Source organism: Lissotriton helveticus, chromosome 9 (genome assembly GCF_964261635.1).
Source record: "Lissotriton helveticus chromosome 9, aLisHel1.1, whole genome shotgun sequence".
In the NCBI taxonomy this organism is placed as follows: Eukaryota; Metazoa; Chordata; class Amphibia; order Caudata; family Salamandridae; genus Lissotriton; species Lissotriton helveticus.
In genome coordinates, this window is record NC_136070.1 from 1,226,182,518 (window position 1) to 1,226,203,412 (window position 20,895).

Genomic DNA, 20,895 nt, shown 5'->3' on the forward strand with positions numbered 1-20,895 from the left:
CATATGATCTATTGGTTATTTCCAGTGCTTTGACATCTGAAACCCTATGACAGGATGTTAGACGTAGGAGAAAAGCTAGTTTAATAGAAAGTTTTTTTTATTATCTAGCAGATTATTATTGGTCAGGGCTCGAAAAATGTACTCGAGTCAGATTAGTTCAGGGCGAGCTATTTTTAGGTCCTACTTGCCCTTTCTGGCGAGTAGGAATACAAACTGACACTTGACCTCTGCCTCTGAAACCAGAGGATATGTGACACGATAGCAAGATTTAAAGGCATCTTTATTGCTCACAAAGTAAATTAGCAATAAAAATGCATTTAAATCTCGTTAACTTGTCACATTTGCTCAGCTTTCAGAGTCGGAGGTCAAGTGCATTTCATTTAGGCTGAGGAGATTTTGTGGGATACTAGACCTGCAGGTCTAGTGCATTTTATATAATTTTTCGAGCCCTGTTGGGCCAGTTACAAAATAGGTCAAGTAATAACTTTACGTCCCATAGTGTTTTGTGTTTAGGAGGTCTTTTAAGGCTGATGGTTTTCAGAATTCTTACCAATAGAGCTACCATTTAAAAGGGAGTGACCTGCAGAAATGGCAGATCTATAGTAGTTAATTGATCTATAAGTAAGACCTCTTTCAGAATGTTCGACAAGAAAGTTGGCTACATGTACGATAGGAGACTCCACGGTATCCAGGTTCCTTTCCAAGCACCAACAAACCCATCTTTTTCAGATACCATTGTATCTATAGTGTGTACCGGGGTCCCAGCATTCTTGTAGGAGAGAAGAAGCCTGCGCCCAAAAGTCAAATTTCATTGGCTCACCTGACACTTTCCAGGCAAGAAGGTTCAAAGTCCCGTTCTGAAGAAGATGTTCTAAACCATCTATGTCTTTTAGGAGGCCTGGTGAAGCTAGGAGAAAAAAGGGTATTTCGTAAGTTAATTCCAAGGTCATTGGAAATCAAGGTTGGGACAGCCAAAAGGGTGTTATTAGGATTATTGAACATTGTTTCATTCTCAATTAGGCAGGGCGCGTTGGATCATTGCAAAGGGGGGAAAGCATATCCCTGAATTCCTTTCCAAGGTTGAAGGAAGGCATTCACTGCCATAGCTCCCGGGTTTGGTATCCAGCTGAAGTATTTGCATAGTTGGGACATCAGTCTGCTCACAAAGAGGTCTACTTCTAAGGGACCCCAAAGGTAATGTCGTTTTTTTAACACGTTTGTGTTTAGTTTCCAGTCGGTGTGATCAACTAGGAATCTGGAATTCCAGTCCGCACAAACATTGAAGGTATTCTGCTCTTAATGATATTTTGTGTTCTAGGCAGAACATCCATAGCTTTTTTGCTAGTTTGGAGAGGTCTGGTGACTTGGTGCCTTCTTGGCGATTTATGTAGGCTACGACTGACATGTTGTGCATCTTGAGAATGACTTACCTCCCTTGAAGGGATTGCTTGAAAGTCATAAAGGCATAAAACCCGGCGGTTAACTCCTAAAAATTGATGTGGTTTGTACTCTTCAAATAGGACCATGATCCTCCAGTGTTCTGATTCTGAAAGCAAGCACCCCAGCCATGAAGGCAGGCGTCTGATTCCAGGACAAATTCTGAGGAAATGCCAAATATGGCTTTGCCATTCCATGCGTCCAGATTTTGTAACCACCAGGTCAGTTCTGTCTTGGCTTCCAAATCTAGGCAAATTTTGTCTCCATACCAAAGGCCAGACCGGAGAGCTCTGCCTTTTAGCCTTTGAAGGGCCCGATAGTGTAAAGGACCCGGGAAAAGTGATTGGATTGACGATGAGAGGAGGCACAGGAGTCTGGCTAGTTCTCTTAAGGTTAACAGATCGAGTTTCAGGACATGACGTATCTCCTTTTGAATCTTGGATATCTTTTTCTGGGAAAGTAGCAGCATAGTCATCACGGTGTCCACTGTAAAGCCCAGGATCTCTAGAGACCTTGAGGAAGTCATGATTGTTTTTTCTTTGTTTACAATAAAACCTGTACTATCTATTAAGTTTACGGTAGTCTTTTAGAATTTTAAAATGGTCTTGAGACATGAGGAGAATGTCGTCTAGAAAGATTATAAGGCGGATAATTCTTTCCCTCAGAACTGAGGTAATGGGCTTCATAACTTTGGTGAAGCACCACGGGGCAGAGGATAGACCGAAGGGAATAGTTTGGAACTGGTATAGGTGATTGTTCCAGGTAAATTGGAGAAGGGACTGGGATTCTCGCGCCATTGGAATTGTAAAGTTGGCGTCCTTTAGGTCTAGTTTGACTAACCAGTCTTTTTCTTAAAGCATGTCCCTGAGGAAATGGATATCTTCCATCTTGAAATGTCTGTAGGTGAGAGATTTGTTCAGTTCTCTGACATTTATTACCGGTCTCCACCCTTTGTCCTTCTCCACCAGGAAAATATTTCTCAGGAAACTCCGGCTTTCCCAGGGGACCTCTAAAATTGCTCCCTTCACCAACATTGAGTTTATTATCTCTGCTACAATAGAACAGTGTTTTTGGGTTAGATTTAACACTTTTGGTGTTGTAACTTGTTTGGGGTTTTTCTATAAAATCTATTTTGAAACCTTGGACTGTCTGTAGAACCCAAGGGTGTTGTGCAATTTATTTGCAGGTGTAAAAAGTGTTTTAGGCGACCAACCACTTTCCTCGTTGAAAAGGAAGGATGAGGTGCAAAGGTACTTACTTGGAGTATTGGAGGAGTTCTGACCTCTGATTCTGAAGCCTCTTGAATGGAAGGGTCTTCCTCTCGGAGGGTAGAAGCTGGGATGGGACTGGTAGGGATGATCAAAACACAGTTGTCTGTAAAAGGGTCTTTGGTAGGGACAGCTGGTAGAGCGACCCCTTCTGCCGGCCCTGGCAAAAACACGGGTTAAAAACTCTGCGCATGTTAATTTGCGCCTTATCCAGTGCAGTGAATGTTGCCATGTATTTGCCTAGTCCCTTGATCATCTCCTCCCCAAAAAGAAGTCTGCTTGGGTTGACAGAGGGTTCCTTTTTGGCCATGTCACAGAGTTTAGGGTCAATGTTTAATAAAACAACTTTCCTTCTTTCGGTGTTGATTGTTGCAAAAGCTTTGCCGAGGAGGATTATTGTCCTCTGGTTCTAACCCTTCAACAAATCGATGTTTGATGAAGGGCCATTATTATGGCTCTCTTCAATTAAATCAATCATTCTGCACAAGGGACCTAGCATATCGAGCATGCGGTCTTGGCAGGTTTTGAGGGAGCACTTCATCCCCTTCCTAGGGTCCCTGTCCTAATAAGTTCTGGGTCCAGGTTTGGAGTGAGACAAATGTTATCTTGGACTATAGGTCTTGGGCATTCGGCTTTAAGGATATTCCTTGGGTCTCTTTCAAGGGGGTTTCTTCTCCACCTCTTGATAAACTTGGCGATGTTTTATTTAGGCCCCCATTGGGAACTCTTAGGGTGTTGAATGTTATAAGGGGAGAACATTTCCTCACCCAAGGGATCATTGACTATTTCCTTAGAGGAAGAGGGGAGTTCGTCGTCTGAGAGAGCAAAATCGGGGTCATTATCATCCTGGTCCAGGTCAAGGATGTATTTGTCCCGGGATTCTGTTGTTCCTTGATCATCATCAATTAAGTGGGGGTTAGATTGGGCACTTGGATAAAGTGAGCCGCTTAGGGTGTCTGGATAGGTTGTGCCGCTATGGACACCAGATATTTTTGGGGCACTTAGGCCTCCCTTAGTGTTTGAGGCGCTTAGTCCTCCTTTAGGGTGTGAGGTGCATAAGCCTCCCAATAATTTTGAGGTGTTTGGACCTCCCAGTGTGCTCAATGTGCTCTCCCTATCTAAATTGTTGCTTTTCCTTGATCTTTTACTCCCGCATTTAGTTAAATCGTCAATGTGCACTCCATGGAGAGGTTGGTAGATTCAGGTAAGGGTCTATTTCCGGCAGCAATTTGACTTATAATCTCCCTCATGCATGAGCGCATTTCTTTTTGTACAATTATTTTAATAATTTCCTCATTAGGGTTGGAAGTAGGGGCCTGGGCTTGTGAATCGTCTGAATCAACGTCAGACATAGTAAAAAATGTAATCACAGGGGGTTAAGTCCTTGAAAAGGGTGTTAACACTTATTATTATTATTGTAGGTATTGGGTAATATTTTGAATAAAATGTATGCTCCAAGCGTTTAGTCGCGTGATTAGATAATATAGACTGGTTAATAGGTAATTCTGTTAAAGCAGTCTTCAAAATAGAAGTCCTCAAAATAGTATTAAAGTAATTCTAGTAAAACAGCAGGATTAAATCTATTAATGTAGTAATATTAGTTGTTTCATGCTTAATCTCTTTCCAAAGAATAAAATCTGATTTAACTGATCGCTAGCGTCTCAACCGTCAAGAGACCGCGCGAGCGATCAGCTGTATGCAATATGCGTTGCTAGGCAACACAATGTTAATATTGAAGGACGATGCCTTCAGGGCACCGCCCCTACGCACGCTTTGTCAAGGAAGCGTAGCATGTCACTCTGTGCTCGCTAAGGGTCTCTCTTCTAAAATAGGAGAGACCCTGGCTTTATGAAGGCCTGAAAAGCGGAGAAGCCCGTACGGGCCAAAAGGAGGAACCGGGATGAAACCGGAGAACAAAGGTGTCCTGGTGTGGCCCACGCTCCGTAAATTGGAGCATGAGGGCTGTGCCCAGACCGCAACGATTTGTAAAGTCTTGCGGTCAGGGAAAAAAGTGAAAGAAAAGCAGAAATCGGAAAGGGAGAGTGGTGTCTCTCTTCCGAAAGGGTGTGTTGGGAGCAGCAGAAGCCCGAAATATTAATAAACAGCAAAGTAAAAAGGTTAAACGGAAAACAATGATAGCAGTAAATGCTATAGCTATAATCTAAGGTATAATCAAGATTAAACGCAATACAATGCAACATTGACAAAGTATAGAGAACAATGAAAAACAGAACTTATCTGCTTGAAGCCACATTTAAAAGAGGCAGATCTAGCTAGCCTTGTTGTCATACCTATGAGTATCCTAGAGCTTTGCTTAGTGATGTATTAACTTTAAAATGGCTACTTTAAGTTGCATTAAAGGAATAATGCATAATGGTAGCCTCCGGTCTTGTAATGAAATTTTGTTCTCCCTGCCTGAAGTAAGAAAACTGCAGGGTGAATCCGTATCCCAGAGAGTGTGTGCTGTCTGGTTCTTTGCCGTGCCATTCTGTAGTGACCACTGTTTTCACTGCAGACCACAGCTTGAAAGTTTCTATAACATATTTTGGATGTTCTCATCCATGCCATGGTGTGAGGTTGAACAGTAGGGTATCTAGGGGTTTGTCTATTGTCCTGATGGACAATGTGGAGGCAATCTGAAATCCTTGGCTAATAGGAGTATGAAATTTGACGTAAGAGAAATTGAAATGAGGCCAGAGGCACAACTTTTACATTGATAATGTGCTGTTTGTCGGGTGGTTGAGGATAGTTGAGTTCCTGGCATCTCTTAGCAACACTGGATGCATGCAACTCCTTCTTTCTACCGCATTGTATTGGGTATTTTATTTTGTATAATGTGTCTCAGTATTGTTGGGAGCCCCTTGATGGACAACTATTAGCATACCTGAGCTGCCTTAGAACGCACTGAGTTGTATTTTGTAAAACAGCCAGGCCTTCTGGATTAGACTGAAATTATTTTCCTGTAACTCAACTTTCTTACTTATGTGCTGCTTAACATTTGGAAATGGAAGGATGAAGAGGCTCTGTAAAAGTATTGTTTACTGTTGAAAGCTCGACACCTTCTTTCCTCTGTTTTCACCATTAGCGTTGGTCACTACATTCCCAATGCCTCGATAGTGGCTCCTTCCTTATTTATATTGTGTAGTATTTAACCACTCTCTGAGAATTATTAGGCGCCTGATTGCTGCTCATTATCAAAGGTTTAGTGCTACCACTCTCACATTAGATATTCTCATTTGATTGTCAATTTTGTTTAATGTTGCTCTTCAGTACATACTTCCTAATCAGGTTGACTGTTCAGATATCTTCAACGATTCACACTTTGTTAAAGTATCTGATGAATCGTGATTTTGCTCTATACCGTCTGCATTCCAGTCTCTAGTTTAAGGAAAGGCTTGTGTTTATCGAGAGCAGTATCCATTGGTGTTCTTTCAGTCTTGACGCATCAGGATGCTGCAACCATCTCACCAGCCTGCCTGTAACCTCTAGTTAGACATTTATGTTCTGGGCCAGCAAAGGTGTCGCTTGTGCCTCTTTTTTCCATTAAGCTCAAGAGCAGGTACTTGGTCATTGCTTTACCCTGGAAGGTGGCTAGTTATTTGGTCCAGACTGTCCAGCCTAAATTTCAGCTTCCACCAGCAGAGATTTACTATGTGCTCTCACTTACATCTCGCTCAGGCTCCTCACCGAAAAGATGAAGTACAATCTGCAGCTACACAGAATTAAAATTTGTGCTGTGAAACCGCACAATTGATGATCAAGTTTTCTCAATTTTTTTTTCTTTTCCCAGGGAAGCCTCACATTCTCTTGTTGCAGATGTTTTGTCTAGCCTTTCACATTAACACCAATCTGTTCCTTTTTTTTTAATTTTATTTTTTTTATTGAATTTTCCCCTTTTTTATAGCATGTACAGGACACATAGACAGTAAAAATGTATACATAATACATATATAGCACTAGTTATTACATAAAGAAGGATATCTACATAAAATTACATTCTTAAATTAGGTCCTACTGACTAGAAAACATAATCATCATACTATGAAAAAAAAAACACACCGGTACAAAAAGAACAGTCAAGAGAGAGAACAAAAAGAGAGAAAAAAGGGAAATATAAAAGAAAAGCACTAAGCCAGTAAAGTGTCTATTAACTAACATTCCCTTCTTTCCATCGTTTAATCGGATCCCATATTTGTATTCCCAACATTCTTCCCTTCTTCCCTTTCCTAGCATATATAGCAGATTCTAACTTATAAATTGACAGTAATTTAGCTAACCACTGATGGTGGGTCCGGGGGAGGGGATCTAGCCATGCCGAAGCTATGCATAATCTTAAAACTGCCATTGCCAGAAATATAAAGCTTCCGCTCCGTATCTGCCCCTCCTCTTCGACTCCTAGTAATATTATTGATGAGGTTAATACAATTTAAATTCCTAATGCATTATTTAAAAAATTCTCTATATCTTTCTTTGTTGACTCCAAATGAGGGCATAATGAAAAAATGTGTTCTAGATCAGCCTCTGGATTATCACATCTAAAACATCTGGTACCTGATAACGCTCCCCATTGGGCAAGTTTGGCTGGTGTGTAGTACAGATGATACAAGACGCAAATAATTAAAAATCCCCATGCATACTGTAACGATACCCGAGTGGTTCAAGCAGGAGTGATTATCACTGCTGATCTCGATACTTTAGTGGAAAAGAATATTGCTCCAATAATCACTAAAGTAAGAAAGGAACTAGACGGACTTGATAATCTACACCTCTCAATTGTGGGACCAACTAGTATTGTAAAATGATGGTTCTTCCAAAAATTTTGTACATATTTAGAGCCATTCCGTTATTCTTTGAAAATAAGTGGTTTAAGATCTGTGAACATATTATTAACCGATTCATCTGGGCCAAGGGGAAAACAAGGAGAGCGCTCAGGTACATGGCACTTCCACGAGAAAAAGGAGGATGGGCGTTACCAGATATAAAGTTATATTACTGGGCATCAGCATTACAATACATGGTGGGCTTGCTGGGAGGCGCAGAGGCAGAAGGGCAGGATGAATTTGGTACACTAGCTATTTATGGATTAGTTATGGGGTTGGAGGCAGAAAATTTGCTTTTGAAATATACAGATGCAAGCTATTTCAAAAGGACAAGATTTAAGACCATTCTAGCAGCATATAACATTTGGAAAGCATTCGCCAAGAGGTTTGGAATAGGGAAGTATAATACCTATACAAGAAGCGATGGTAACCCTACTCTCCCGAGCGAGGTTTTTTCCGATGCAGTCTTCAATGAGTGGGGGAGGCAAGGAATTCGGAAACTGGGTGATATTTTAAGTCCGCACGGTATGATGCAATTTTCAGAGATACAGGCAAGTTATGGCTTAGAGACGAGACAATTTTTTAAATATCTCCAAGTCAGAAGCTTTATTAATAAATAAAAAAAGGGTGGTGCTGCGAGATTTGCAAAAAATCCAATAATGGAGGTTATACAAGCAGGTATGGACTGTACAATTAAGAGGTTTTACTCAGAACTGTTAAACTCGAAGAAAGATGACTTGGAGAAATGGGCGGATAAATGGGCAACTGGTTTAGATATAGGTCGAGATCAGTTTTATTTATCATTAGATATGGGTCAGAAACTGCTGTGCTAAGCCTGATTACAGTCCCAACATTATAAAGTCTTGTATCATCTGTACTACACACCAACACCAATCTGTTCCTGTAAAAATGTAGTCTCTCACCTTTGCTAAACGAGCAATCATTTACAGGTTGTAGGAGATGTATATGTCCGGTAACATCATCAACCTCATGCACTGTTGTGTGGCAACGCCCTCCAGACCCAGTTTTATGGCTTTACTGATTATGCAATGTGGTTAATTACTAAGTGGCATTATCTCTGTTTGAACAGATGGTGAAAGGACAGTCCAACCGGGCAAGGAAGGCGAGGTTGGCTGACCCTGAAAATCAAGATCGTGATGACCTGCCAATATATGGTCTCTGGCAGACGGAGGAGTACCAGCCTCCTGTGGCTGTTGGTGGCAAGGTTTGGAATTCTAGTTCATTTAAATGACCAATGTCTCTACACATGACAGTGCAGATACTATACCGTAGTGTCTTGTCTGTTTTTTCACCTTTAGTAATTCCCCATTTTTCAATATTGAATAAATGTCCTTAATGTTGCGTGAACCTAGTTACACAACAAGAATGTACAAGGGGTGAGGGTTTGCAATAAAGAATTTGTACAAAACAGGTGCATTACAGAAGATAAGCAGGTGTGTAGGGGTTACATTGCTGGGGTAGATAACTGAAGTTCATAGTAAAGAATTGGAGAACACAGGGAAGAGGGGACCAAAAAAGCAATAGAATATATGAGATAAGGGTGGGCAGGGGTGCTTCTGTCAGACTGAGTCCATCACAGTGGCAAACACAATGCAGCAAGGTAGTGTTTCAAGAGATTGGTCTTCAGCTCCTTCCGAAACGTACAAGGGAAGCCGCTTGCTGAATATGGACACAAATCGAGACACAATAGCAAAACGGCCTGTTCTCTCCTAATCTTTCTAGTCTCAACCATGGCGATGAACCTCAAGCAGGTGGTGTGAGACCTTAATCATTGTTGCTAGGTTTATTAGTAGGGGGGCTGAGGTGACTGTTTTTGTACAGTTGACTTCGTAGGTCATGAGTGTGGTGGGGCTTACGGACGAAGATGAGAGATTTCTCGGAGGGTAGGTATGACTTTGTCATAAGTCCGAAGGCCCACGATGAGAGAAGGCATAACATTAATTAACAGTACCTCCAGACATTTACAGGGGCTTTTTATACAGTTTCCCTTTTTATAAAGTTTAAAAACAAGCTAGTTTTTATTATGCATGTGTGTCAGTTTGGAATATACACTCCATGCTCAGTAATTTTATTGTCTCTTCAAATACAGGTTCCTCGCAACGAATATGGAAACGTGTACCTATTTAAGCCCAGTATGTTACCGATAGGCTGTTCCCACCTCCATGTTCCAAATTTGCATCGAGTGGCCCGAAAGCTGAACATCGACTGCGTGCCCGCCGTCACAGGATTTGACTTTCATTGCGGCTTTTCACACCCAGTGTACGTTGCAATTATTGCTGTGCTTTTTTCTTAAACTTACTTTCTACTTGATGTAAGCACTGCCTCTGCAGTTGTGAGGGCAATGGCTCAGTTGAACGCCTAAAGTCAGAACCTAACATCCGCAACGGAGACAAGACCTCTCCCAGAGTGTCAGTGACAGAAGAAGCAGCAGTCTCTGAAGTACAGTTATGGGCAAGGATATCTTCTAATAGTAGTGCCACTTGAGCATTTTTGCATTTCACGCTTTTGTTGGCCCCTGAAAGGCCCTGCGTTTGCAATGCTTTTTAGTCGACTTGCTTTTGCGCTTACTTGGAGACACTCTCGACCTAATGCTGTTACCTTAAATTATTTTACATTTGTGATCCAGTCAAGAGAGCGATTAGGGGTACTGGACATTCAGGGTAATAGGGGCTGTATGGCTGTTTAATGTATTTATATTCTCTTCATCACACCTAACTTTAAATTGGCTGAACCAATAAACCCATGATGATTCTCCCTGTGGAAAAGCTGCTGGTCCTTACCTACTAACCAAGTGCATTGCCCCGTTAGCACATCCTGTTTCATTAATTTACAAGAATCAAGCCCACGTAACTGTGAAAGAATAATGCAAGTTGTAGGGATTAATCTTTCTCCCTCCATAGCTAGTTCAAAACTAAATGGACAGCTCTCTTTTAATCTCAGTCTTTCCCTATTCAGAATAGGGTGGGAAACCTCTATCATAAGCTTTGGACCAATCTTCAGCTTAGTACCCATGATAGGCCAAGGTTCAACCTCTTAAACACAATCTCCACAGTGAATCCCGCTCACTCTGTGTTGCCACCCATCCTCTTGTTCAACTGCTAGTACTCGCCCACTATAAGCTGTATGGGAGCCTTAATATTTTCATGGGTAGCATTATTGCTGTGTTTAAGTTCGGATGACACACCACCATGAACAATGCCATGCACCATAGGCCAGTTCACCACTGGTAATACTTTGTTCACACACAGGGCAGCTTAAAGTTCTTGGACAGTACTTGGCCTCTGTTCATTCACCTTCTCTGCACATTGGGAATACTTTGTGACATAAGGCTTTAGACACTCATCTATCGGACAGGCATAGGGACTTTGGTTTAAAACAAGAGAAACTGTAAATTGAATCCCAATTCTAGTGTTCTAGTACATTTGAGAAGATTGATTGCATATGGCACTGTGTAGAATATTGGTAATAGTCTTTCACAGTGTGTTGTATCTCTTGTGAACACGTATAATGGCCATGTGACATGCAGTTGGAAAAAGTTAATAAAGAAATACTGGTAAAAGAAGAAAAAAAAAAGGATAACACCAGGGTATATCAAATCTGCAAAAACATTGATTAGCCACATCCGGCACTAAATACAGTTAATATTTTCTGCAGCTTAGCCCACAGCACTGTTGAAATCTACATAGACCATAATAACCATAACTGCTGAGGTAACCCTGGTTAAACATTCTCCACATTGTGGCTAAGGGTGGTAGGATTGTGGGAAGTGGTCTTTTGTAGTTTTAATTGGTGCATACATTTAAATTTTCAAAGTGGCTATGGAAGTGCATGTTCCTGGCTCATACCTCACACTAATTTAGTGACTCACATTGATTGGCTGGCTTAACCAAAGGTGGCACAGTCTTTTACCTTTGAGTTACAAATAAAAATGTGGGCTAGTTTATGGCAGGAATAGCTTTCATCTCAGAGTTAAGATCACATTTTGGCAAATAACCAATACGTTATGTGATTCCTGTTGTAGTATGAGTTGATATTCTTTAACAGATGATTATGCACTTAAATAATACCCTACCATTACAGCTACAATGAACCCTTGCTTTTGACCATCTTACCATGGGAAAGTGGAAAGGACATACAACTATTAGTCAAGCACTGAATACTTTTGATGGGCATTTGTGGGTAGTGTGGGGAAATGTTTCCTGCTGTAAGTAACTTTTATCAGTGCCAGCATTTGCCTTGTTTTGAGAGATTTAAAAATAGTCTACACGTTTGTTCCATTTACTGGCCATGTTTTGATGTCTCATCAGTTTTGTGTGAATGCATCTACTTCTATATCTCTTTTTTTTCCAGCACGGAAGGGTATATCGTCTGTGAAGAATTCCAGGAGGTGCTCCTTGATGCCTGGAACATTGAGCAAACTGAACTGGAAAAGAAGGAAAATGAGGTACATTACTGCCCACATTAGCTGTTCTGCGAGCAACTGTTAAGTAGTACTTTTATTCTAAATCACTTTTGATTGTATATGCCTGGCAGTAAATAGTACCTGGCACATTTAAGGAAGCAATAGAGCAATAGTAGTCCTCCTGCAGAAAAAGCAAGGAGAAGACACTCTCCCCTTGAAAAACTACTGCCCAATTTCCCTCCTGCTTTATCTAGCTAAAGTTCTAGAGGCCAAGCGTTAGGACGGGGCGGGGCTGCTGCTGACTGACTGACAGAATCAGGAAGGAGCCGTCTAAATCACTGTTTAAAGTGCGCATGTCTTCTTGGCCGGCCGTTTTGAGATGGCCAGCCACACATGCACACTTTGAACCTCTTAGCTCCGCTGTCTTAGGACAGCTGGGTTGAGAGTAAGTGCAGGCCTCCAGAGCGCTGTGGAACACCAAGTGAGCCCGCTCCCTCCAATCATCTGAGCATCTGAGCAGCGCCAGGATTGGGCAATAAAGTTCCAGCGTCCGCTTCCTGCAAAGAAACGGTCAAGAGTGAGGACGTCACGTTAGATACGTATTTCTTTTTTTTATATAACATTTTGCACGCACACTTCCACTGTTCTTCCCCCGCCACCCCACTCATGGGAACTGCCTCCACAGCCCTTAGCCAAGTGGTCATTGCCCTTGTCATTTCAAGGATCGACTATGCCTGCTCTCTATATGTTGGCCTTCCCAAGTGCCTTACTACAAGGCTCCAAATTGTTCAGAACCTGGCAGCCCGTCTAATCTATTATCAACCAAAGCAAGGCAAGGCCACATTACCCCTCTCATGAAAAACATCCACTGGCCTGTAGAACAAAGAGCAACCTTTAAAGCCGGATGCATCGTTTTCAAATTACTCCATAATAAAAGCCCCTCTTTTACCACTTCCTGACTCCACAAGTACACCTCCAAGCGCTCGTTACGTTCTGCCCACTTGAACTATATGTCAATTCCCAAGTTGAAGAGGTTGGGCGGCGCTAGATTTTCGGTCATTGTCCCCCAAGCTATGGAATTCTTTCCCCACTGAAATAAGATCATCACCCTGTTATTTAAAATTCATGAAAGCATTAAAAACCTGGCTTTTCAGACAAGCCTACAACTAATTCATAACTCACCTGTTTTTTCCTTCTCTGACTACCCTACATCTTATTTTCTATCCACCTGTATCCCCTTTTGTTTCCCTCCTCAGCAGCATAAAACTAACTGGTGCCCTGCGCTTTACGACTTCCATTAACATAACAAATGCAAAAGTCCTGGTAATTTCCGGTGCTCATTGAGTTTCACTTGTGAAACTCTTCGGTTTCGTCTCAGAGATGCAGTGTAGCACGGAATTGAGGCAAAGCTTTATGTGGATGATATTGGATAGCTAAGTGACACATTGCTACGTAGCACCGTACACCCCATAACTAGGTACGGGTAAAATACCAACAATGAAGGAGTCCTCTGTGCAGGCAATGCCCCAATAGCCTCTGTTGACTGTGCAACTGCACTGGACACATGGCGAAGGGTAAATGACCCTGACTGTGCTGAACTACCATGTCCCCGCATATGTGCCCAGCACGTCCCCTCCCTCCCATCTGTATGAGCCATTCCTTTCGGCCCCTCCCACCATCAGACTGTGCTTGCCCACCTTCCTTCCACCTCCCCTTACTGCTGGACGTGGCCCAATCCAGACCTCACTTTTCCTTGGAGCGCTGGATGAGGGTCCAGTGTCCTAGAGATGGTCAAGTGAGGAGAGGTAGCTAGGTGTGGAGTGCATGCATGAGAAGGTGTATGACTAGGGGCTATTGGCCTCCTTGGTAAAATGATGAATATTTTTGGCTACTTGTGAGCATCCTTTGGATGATGCCCATTGGCACACCATGGTGGCCCTTGCATAATAGTTGTCATTCTTGGCTATGTATGGTTTCCATTGGATGATGTCTATTGCTCAGTCACTGGAAAATGGTGGTCTTTACATAATGTGGTAATTCCTAGCATCTTCTGGACATCCTGAGCATAGGGCTCCCTTTCGTATGGCATGATGATTCCAGTTCCTGGCATGGTGTGGGCAGCCAGTGTATGACTGTGCCTGTCTCTAGCATCCTGCTCGCTCTGACTGAAAGGTGGTCATTCTTGGGACAACGTGCCAACCCTACAGCATGATAGTGTTAATTCTCTGTATTTTGTGTGCATCCTTTGCTCCACCATGTCAAATCATATCATAATTTTCACTCTAGCAGTTTGGTGGTAATTTTGTTATATTTTTGGCATCCAGTGCTCATGGCGGTAATTACTGGCTGATTGGGCGTATCCTTAGAAGGAGCGTGCCAAGAAGCAAAGATAAATTCCTTTGAATACATTAACTATCAAGCAAGCCCAGAAGAAACAAAATATCACAGAAAAGGTTTGTGAACTAAATGTCACAATGGACACAGACTTGGCTGAAATAACCTACTAAATCAGAAGCAATTTTGGCCCTAAAACGTTTCTAGGTAAGCAAAAAGAAAGCTGTGTTTGAAAATGCAGCCTTTAACCCAAGGTATGCTGAATGATTACTATGGCTTCCTCTTTAATCAGTCCAGGTATCTTTAAGAAGAAACTCTTTCCAAACATCACACTGTTTTATCGCTCTGCAACCACAGATTAGTACCTTTTTTAGTTTTTTTTCAAAATTAATTTGCAGTTATTTTAGCAAACAGTATTTGTTTGAAGCAGAAATTGATCTTTTAAGCCCACCTACCATCCAGTTTGGTAGGAGCAGTGTCATCCGCATACTAGAGATCTGTTATCATAGTGTCCCCAAAATTTGGGATGAAATAATTTTGTTCCTTCGATGTCTGTATTAAGTCAGCGACATGAAGGTCCTTTACCGTTCGTTAGAAACTAGTTCATAGCCTTTTTGTAATTTTTACATTGTCTTTACAAGCAAGCTGCTTTAAAAGATCCAAATAAGTTTATTTCATGGAAAAAGGTTTTTTCTCTTCTATTATCTGCAAAATGTACAAAGATCATTTTTCAATTCAACCCCCTTCCCACGTCCTGGAACTGAATGGCACTTCTGTTTTTTTCTAAATTGATTAACTTACATTAGCCCTAAAATCCACCTTCTCCCTCCCCCAGCAAGCTCACTGCATGTTTATTTCATCCATGATCTGTGTAGAAGTTATTGTTGAGTTTGATAAAGCCTCTAGTTTAGTGTCCTGTTTGTCAGAGTTTAAATCGTGCCCCATATTAACGGTCAAGCAATGAGGATTAATATAGCGCGGCTGCTTCACCCATGAGGGTCTCAAGGCGCTGTGGGGTCCTGCTGCGGGATCACACTGCCTGTTCCTGTTGGTTTAACATACAGGTCTTGAGGGCCTTCCTGACCTCTCAGAGTGACGGTGATGCTCTGAAGCGCAGGGGGAGGGGTTTCCAGGTCGTAGCCGCCAGGTGGGAGAAGGAAGGACCTCCGATGTTCGCCGGCTGATGTGTTGGGTCGTTGCTATTTATTTATTTTTTTATTTTTAAAGTTTTCTATAGCGCGAACAAGATCCCGAATGATATCGGAGCGCTTTACAAAAAGGATGGAAGGAGGGTAACACATACAATATCGACATATGGAGAGGCGGACAGTTTCAATTCAGGAAAAAATATATATGTTCTAAGAAGAAGAGTCACACTTCCCTTTGAGACACAACTGGCTAGTCCTCCTACACAGAGTGTGGTGTTGAGGCAAAAGCAACTTTTTTGTGTCTCAGTATTAGAGCGCCTCTTTTTGTGAGAGTACCTCTTTCTGTGAATGTGTTCAGTCATAGGCAGAAGGGATAGGGTATTTGGGGAATCGGGTGGAGTTAGGCCGCTCTAGATTCTACAACCTCAGAATATAGACAAAGGCTCCTTCACAACATCAAGTAAGACTTAATGGAGCGCGTGTCAGCAGAGGACTACCTGAGATATGCTCAAAATAAAGTGTGCACAGTCACAATACCAGCAGCACATTCTTACATGGTAGACAAAAAGACTATGTAAGTTAAGCCATTAGACGATCAGAAGCCTCACCTATTGACTGTTTGAGAATCAAGTGTGGCAGTAATAATTTGATATTTTTATTAATTTTGCTCCCAAAAGAAACAATTGTGTTTTTTAAGGGTGACTGTTCAAATGCATATTATTGATTGTGTTTGGGGCCAGTCTGCTGTGGTTTTATTCTCTTAGCTTAAGAACTTTACTCTGATCATCTAGTGTGTACTTGATATAAGGCACAAGATGCCTCAACTTGAATTTTCTTCTAATTGCCAGAATTTACTCGCCTCATTTATGGCAATCCAGATAATATGAAAAACATCTGTGGGGTAAATAATAACGTATTTTTATTTTAAAAAATGAAACAAAACTCCATATTTCCTGATCTAAATGTGAAAGTAAACGTTCATTAATGGAACCCCTGGTAATACATTTTTCCAAAAGCTAGTTAACCCTCTACTGCATGCACCTAAAATATTGCCTGTGCCTACAAAATTTTGCCTCTGGAGCATGTTTTATACTATAACCATGAGAAAGAAGACAGTTTTGTTGTCTAAGCCAGTGCATGCTTTTTCTATATTTATTTTTTAATGAGTTTTACATCTTTTGGCATAGAAACGTGAGAAAAGGGTTTATGGAAACTGGAAACTACTAATAAAAGGACTTCTGATCCGAGAGAGGTTGAAGCAGCGATACGGAGCCAAGGTAATTTAATAACCACTTTTGAAGCCTTAAGAAGCGGTGGGTTTGGTATACTCATGTGATTGTCTGGAGGGGCCAGGAAGCAATATGTGTTATGAGTTCAGTGCATTTGTATAACAATAACTTTTCTGCATTGTTCAAGAAAATACTTCAGCAAACTCAATGCAAGTTGTACAAAATGGCCTAGGTCCTCTTTTTTGCCTCCTTGTGCTCGCTTTCCTACTATCGCTCTGTTTCCGCTAGCGCCGGGACACTCTACTGAGTAGCTCTGTGCTCTACAAATATGAGGAAAAAAAAAATAGTTTGTTCCGAATGTGCCCGGTGAGACCGTTTTTTAAGTGAGCAAAGTCTGTCTAAAATTCAACTTAAAAAAGGTGGTTTTAAAAATCAGTTTGTGGTGCCAATGCTTTTGCCACAGTGACACTCCCACCTCAGGTCTTAAAGAACTTAAAGGCTTATATATGAGAGGGTTGTGTCACGTTTGCTCCACATAACGTGGTATATGCAAACCTCCAAGTCACATTTTTTAAGTCAAGCAACTTTGGTTTAAAAAATCTGGAGCGATGCAGCCCAAATCACTGCATTGCGTTACTCTGCCCTGGGAAGGCGTTCCATGGGCGTTGGGTGTTTGTTCCCACACAACTCCTATGGATTTTGAGGCATCCCCAGGTTTATAAGCACTTGTAAACCTGAGGGAGGCGTAATGAGGAAAAATATCTTTTTCTCCATGTTTCTTCTGCAGCACACATAGAAAGAGGAATATGCCTCCCAGGATTGTGTTTGTGCTGGAAGGTGTCCCTTCCTGCACAGAAATAATCCTGCAGGCACCCTTGCGCCATTGCATTGGCGCTAGGCTGCCAAAAGGGGGCCTGCACAAGGGAAAGGACAGGAATGCGCCATATTGCCTTAAATATAGTGCATTCCTGCTCTTTCCCGGTCATTCAGTGCAGCGCAGCAAGGAGACTTGCTGCGCTGCACTTTGTGACTACTTCGTAAACGCGCCCCTTCGTGTAGAATTAGGTGACATAATAGCCTTTCATATCAACAACTCTTTGTGTAATCTGTGCATTGAGAGAGCACTCTGATATTTTGACCATTAGGCCCAGTACCCAATACTGGTGGGATCCTCATTTGTGCAGCAATGCCAGAACATTTTATTTTAAAGGTTTCTGTAATGTACTATAGATGACAAACTTCCATTTTTGTTCTACATCTTTTTAAATTAAAACTTGCATTGATGCATATTGTTACATCAGCACATGGTCTTTGTTTTAGTCTGTTTTAAAAGCACTCCAATACACAGAACTTTGCAAAGATGTTTTCATTTTACATTCAATACTATCAGTTGTGCTCAGCTGTCTAAGCTTAACACAACTCTTCAGGAGAAGCAGTTGAAGGGTAGCAATGGGTAGATAAAGAGTGAAAAGTACACCGATTAATGTAAGTGTACATGCAGTTTTATACAGGAGTGGTGTACCAATACTTCCCCATTAGCTGATGTGTGGAAGACATTCAGATTAACTGGTTATGTCTCTGTAGTAGTCACTCATCTGCCTTCATTTAAGACTGCATCTCTCCTGAAATATTGTTGCAAGGCTTTGCATTTTCCTTATCCCTTCCTCTCCCTATATTGAAATGACAATTACTCTGAACTCAAATTGGTTAATCCTTTTTTAAACATGCTTCTCCTAAAGGATGTTGAAAAAGTGCATCCATTTAATCATATGTGATTAGCAACCACCCCTTCAGCAAAGTGAAGTTGGAGTGTCGGGCTTGTGTCTTCCAAATATCCTTGTTTAAAAGACTTTGACATTATTGCGACCTTAATATTTTCATTGTAATTTTGTTTATCTGAGGACTGCTTTCGGCATGTCATTTGCCCATCAAACTTGAAATGGCGCCTTTCATGCCATTTATGGAGGAACTGCATGCTTGTTCCTCCTTTGCGTCTGAAGGGAGGATCCTACCATCTTGGAACTAGGTTCACCTACAAAATAAGGCAGTTAAGTGGTTGCACAAACAAGTTATTGAGCAGGTCTTAATTTAAAGTGCTGGAATCTCTAAAGGCGTCTCATAAGTTACGGCCAAATGAGATTCACAGATGCTGTGATGGTCTGCTTCTGAACCCAGCAGAGAAGCAAAGGAAAAAGCCACTGTTACTAAGATTGCAATGCACTGTCCTTTCTTTTCACTACTCTCCATGTAAAAGCATTTTGATTCTAGGGCACCAGGATGTACAAATGAGGAACTACTCGCATTACCGAGCTCTCCCATACATGTTCCGAGACAGAGCAAACTGAAGTTATAAATTTGTGCATCTGCCGCATGATACAGGAATCCTCTTCATCCAGTATGGTGGTGCCCAGGCACTTGTCCAGAGGTTTTGTATGGCAGTTTCCCGTCTCCGCGACTTTGGAAAACCCTATTTAGGGGATGGCCTAGGGATTCGAATTCCAGCACTCGAAACGATTGCGAGAATTTTCTTTATGTGGTGCCCATGCCATCATATTATTCATCATTGGCGACTGATGGAAAGGTAGAGCTGCAGCAAAGTGAAGGTTTTGTTGGTGCACTAATGCCACAGTAGACCCTTGTCAGAGGTGGGTTAATGTTGAAACAGTGTATTCATTTAGATTTTCAAAATTCTGAATTTGTGTGATAGAGATTCGGAAGGAAATGTAAGACTGACCAAACAGAACTCCAAATGCACTTGTCTAAAAAGATTTCAGTGTCCAGGTGTATTGCAATGCACCAACGTTCTGTCCAGTTGCGGCCCGTGCAGGTAAGGGCGGTGGGGCGGAGTGGAGGGGGTTTTGACAGACGACGGGGGAAAATTAATTTTTTTAATATTCATTTTCCCTCGTCATCGTCTGACAAAATCCCCCCGCCCTACTGACCCACCGCTCTTACTTGCACAGGCCGCAGATGGTTCTGTCTATTCTATATAATTTGGTACAGGCCTGATCAGTGTGCTGTGATTTCTTTCATAGGAAGAGGAATCTGGTTCCAACCTCCATGGAGGAGCTGGATTTTCATCAGATGAAGAGGAGACGCCTAGCTCCCAGAAACCCACTTCTGAAACACCTGCTGAAGATGCAACAGTTTCTTGGCCTCAAAACCGACAAGCGGAGAAGCAGAGCAAAGGGAAGCAGAAGCAAAAAACAACACGTGCGAAGAAGGCAGAAGCCACACATTTATTCCCCTTTGAGAAACTGTAGATTAAAGGACAAGGAGCGGATTCCTTCGTATTTTTTGGGAGGGGGTTGCCCCACAGTGAGAGTGGGGCGATTTGGTGCTATCAGACTCAGGCACAACAATTGTATTCATTGAACACCAAAGCTCTTCTGAAGTCCAAAATCATCTGTCTTTAAGGTGGCTTGAATGAGCACCCTGCTGCACTTACGTCACAGAACTTGAACTGTGTCAGTCCTGGTTAAACAGAAAAAATATGACCTTGTGGATGAGATGTTATCTAGCCCATTTTCCACATTATATGCATATTAATCAGAATATGCATAGATCCTAGATTTTGCCATGAATTGTGATGGAATGTGTTGCGTGTCTTTGGTTTTTAACATTCTGTTGCAGTTTTACTATTTTAAATCAATGGCTTTAATCCTCCATGGAACTGCGTTACCCTGCCTCTTCCCTCACTTGGGGTATTCATTCTATCATGTAAAGAGGTGGATCACACTGGTGTTAATGCAGTACTATGGAGAAATACATATACCTCCTCTTTGAGCTGGAAAATATTTACAAAAAATGCCTCCGCCAATCTCATGACAAATCCAAAACTACGTTGGAAGATATGCATCCTGATCTAATTGTCACACACCACAAAACAATCTTACGCCCATTCTTTAAATGTGTATATTTAGATATCAAAACTGTATCAGAATGCCGAGGGAACAAAGTTAGTTGCTAGAGTGGTGGCATACATAAACAAAAAAACTTCCATTTATATTATTTAACATTGTGGAGACAAATTAAACTGTCTCTCTTTCGCCAGGTTTTTGAAAAGATTGCTTTCGACTCCACATAAAACTCCACTGGCGAGAGGATATGGAAACCTCTTCAATGCCATCTTCTTCCATTCTACATCACCTACTGTGCCATCAAGCTTAAATAACCACAATGCCTGTTGGCCACATGTTCCATGTATTTTCCTACATCAGCACTGTCTTTTAGATG

At 41.7% G+C, this 20,895-nt stretch overlaps 1 protein-coding gene across 1 annotated transcript in view; it reads left to right on the forward strand.

The window, feature by feature from the left end:
• XPC (XPC complex subunit, DNA damage recognition and repair factor) overlaps positions 1 to 20,060 on the forward strand; it is an 81,065-nt gene extending 61,005 nt beyond the window's left edge. Inside the window, exons 12-16 of the mRNA XM_078661714.1 lie at positions 8,616 to 8,750; positions 9,636 to 9,805; positions 11,897 to 11,990; positions 16,618 to 16,707; positions 19,695 to 20,060. Of these exons, the coding sequence (XP_078517840.1) occupies positions 8,616 to 8,750; positions 9,636 to 9,805; positions 11,897 to 11,990; positions 16,618 to 16,707; positions 19,695 to 19,922 (717 nt within the window). The 3' untranslated portion in view covers positions 19,923 to 20,060. The remainder of the gene's footprint in view (positions 1 to 8,615; positions 8,751 to 9,635; positions 9,806 to 11,896; positions 11,991 to 16,617; positions 16,708 to 19,694) is intronic.
• The last annotated feature ends 835 nt before the right edge of the window (positions 20,061 to 20,895 follow it).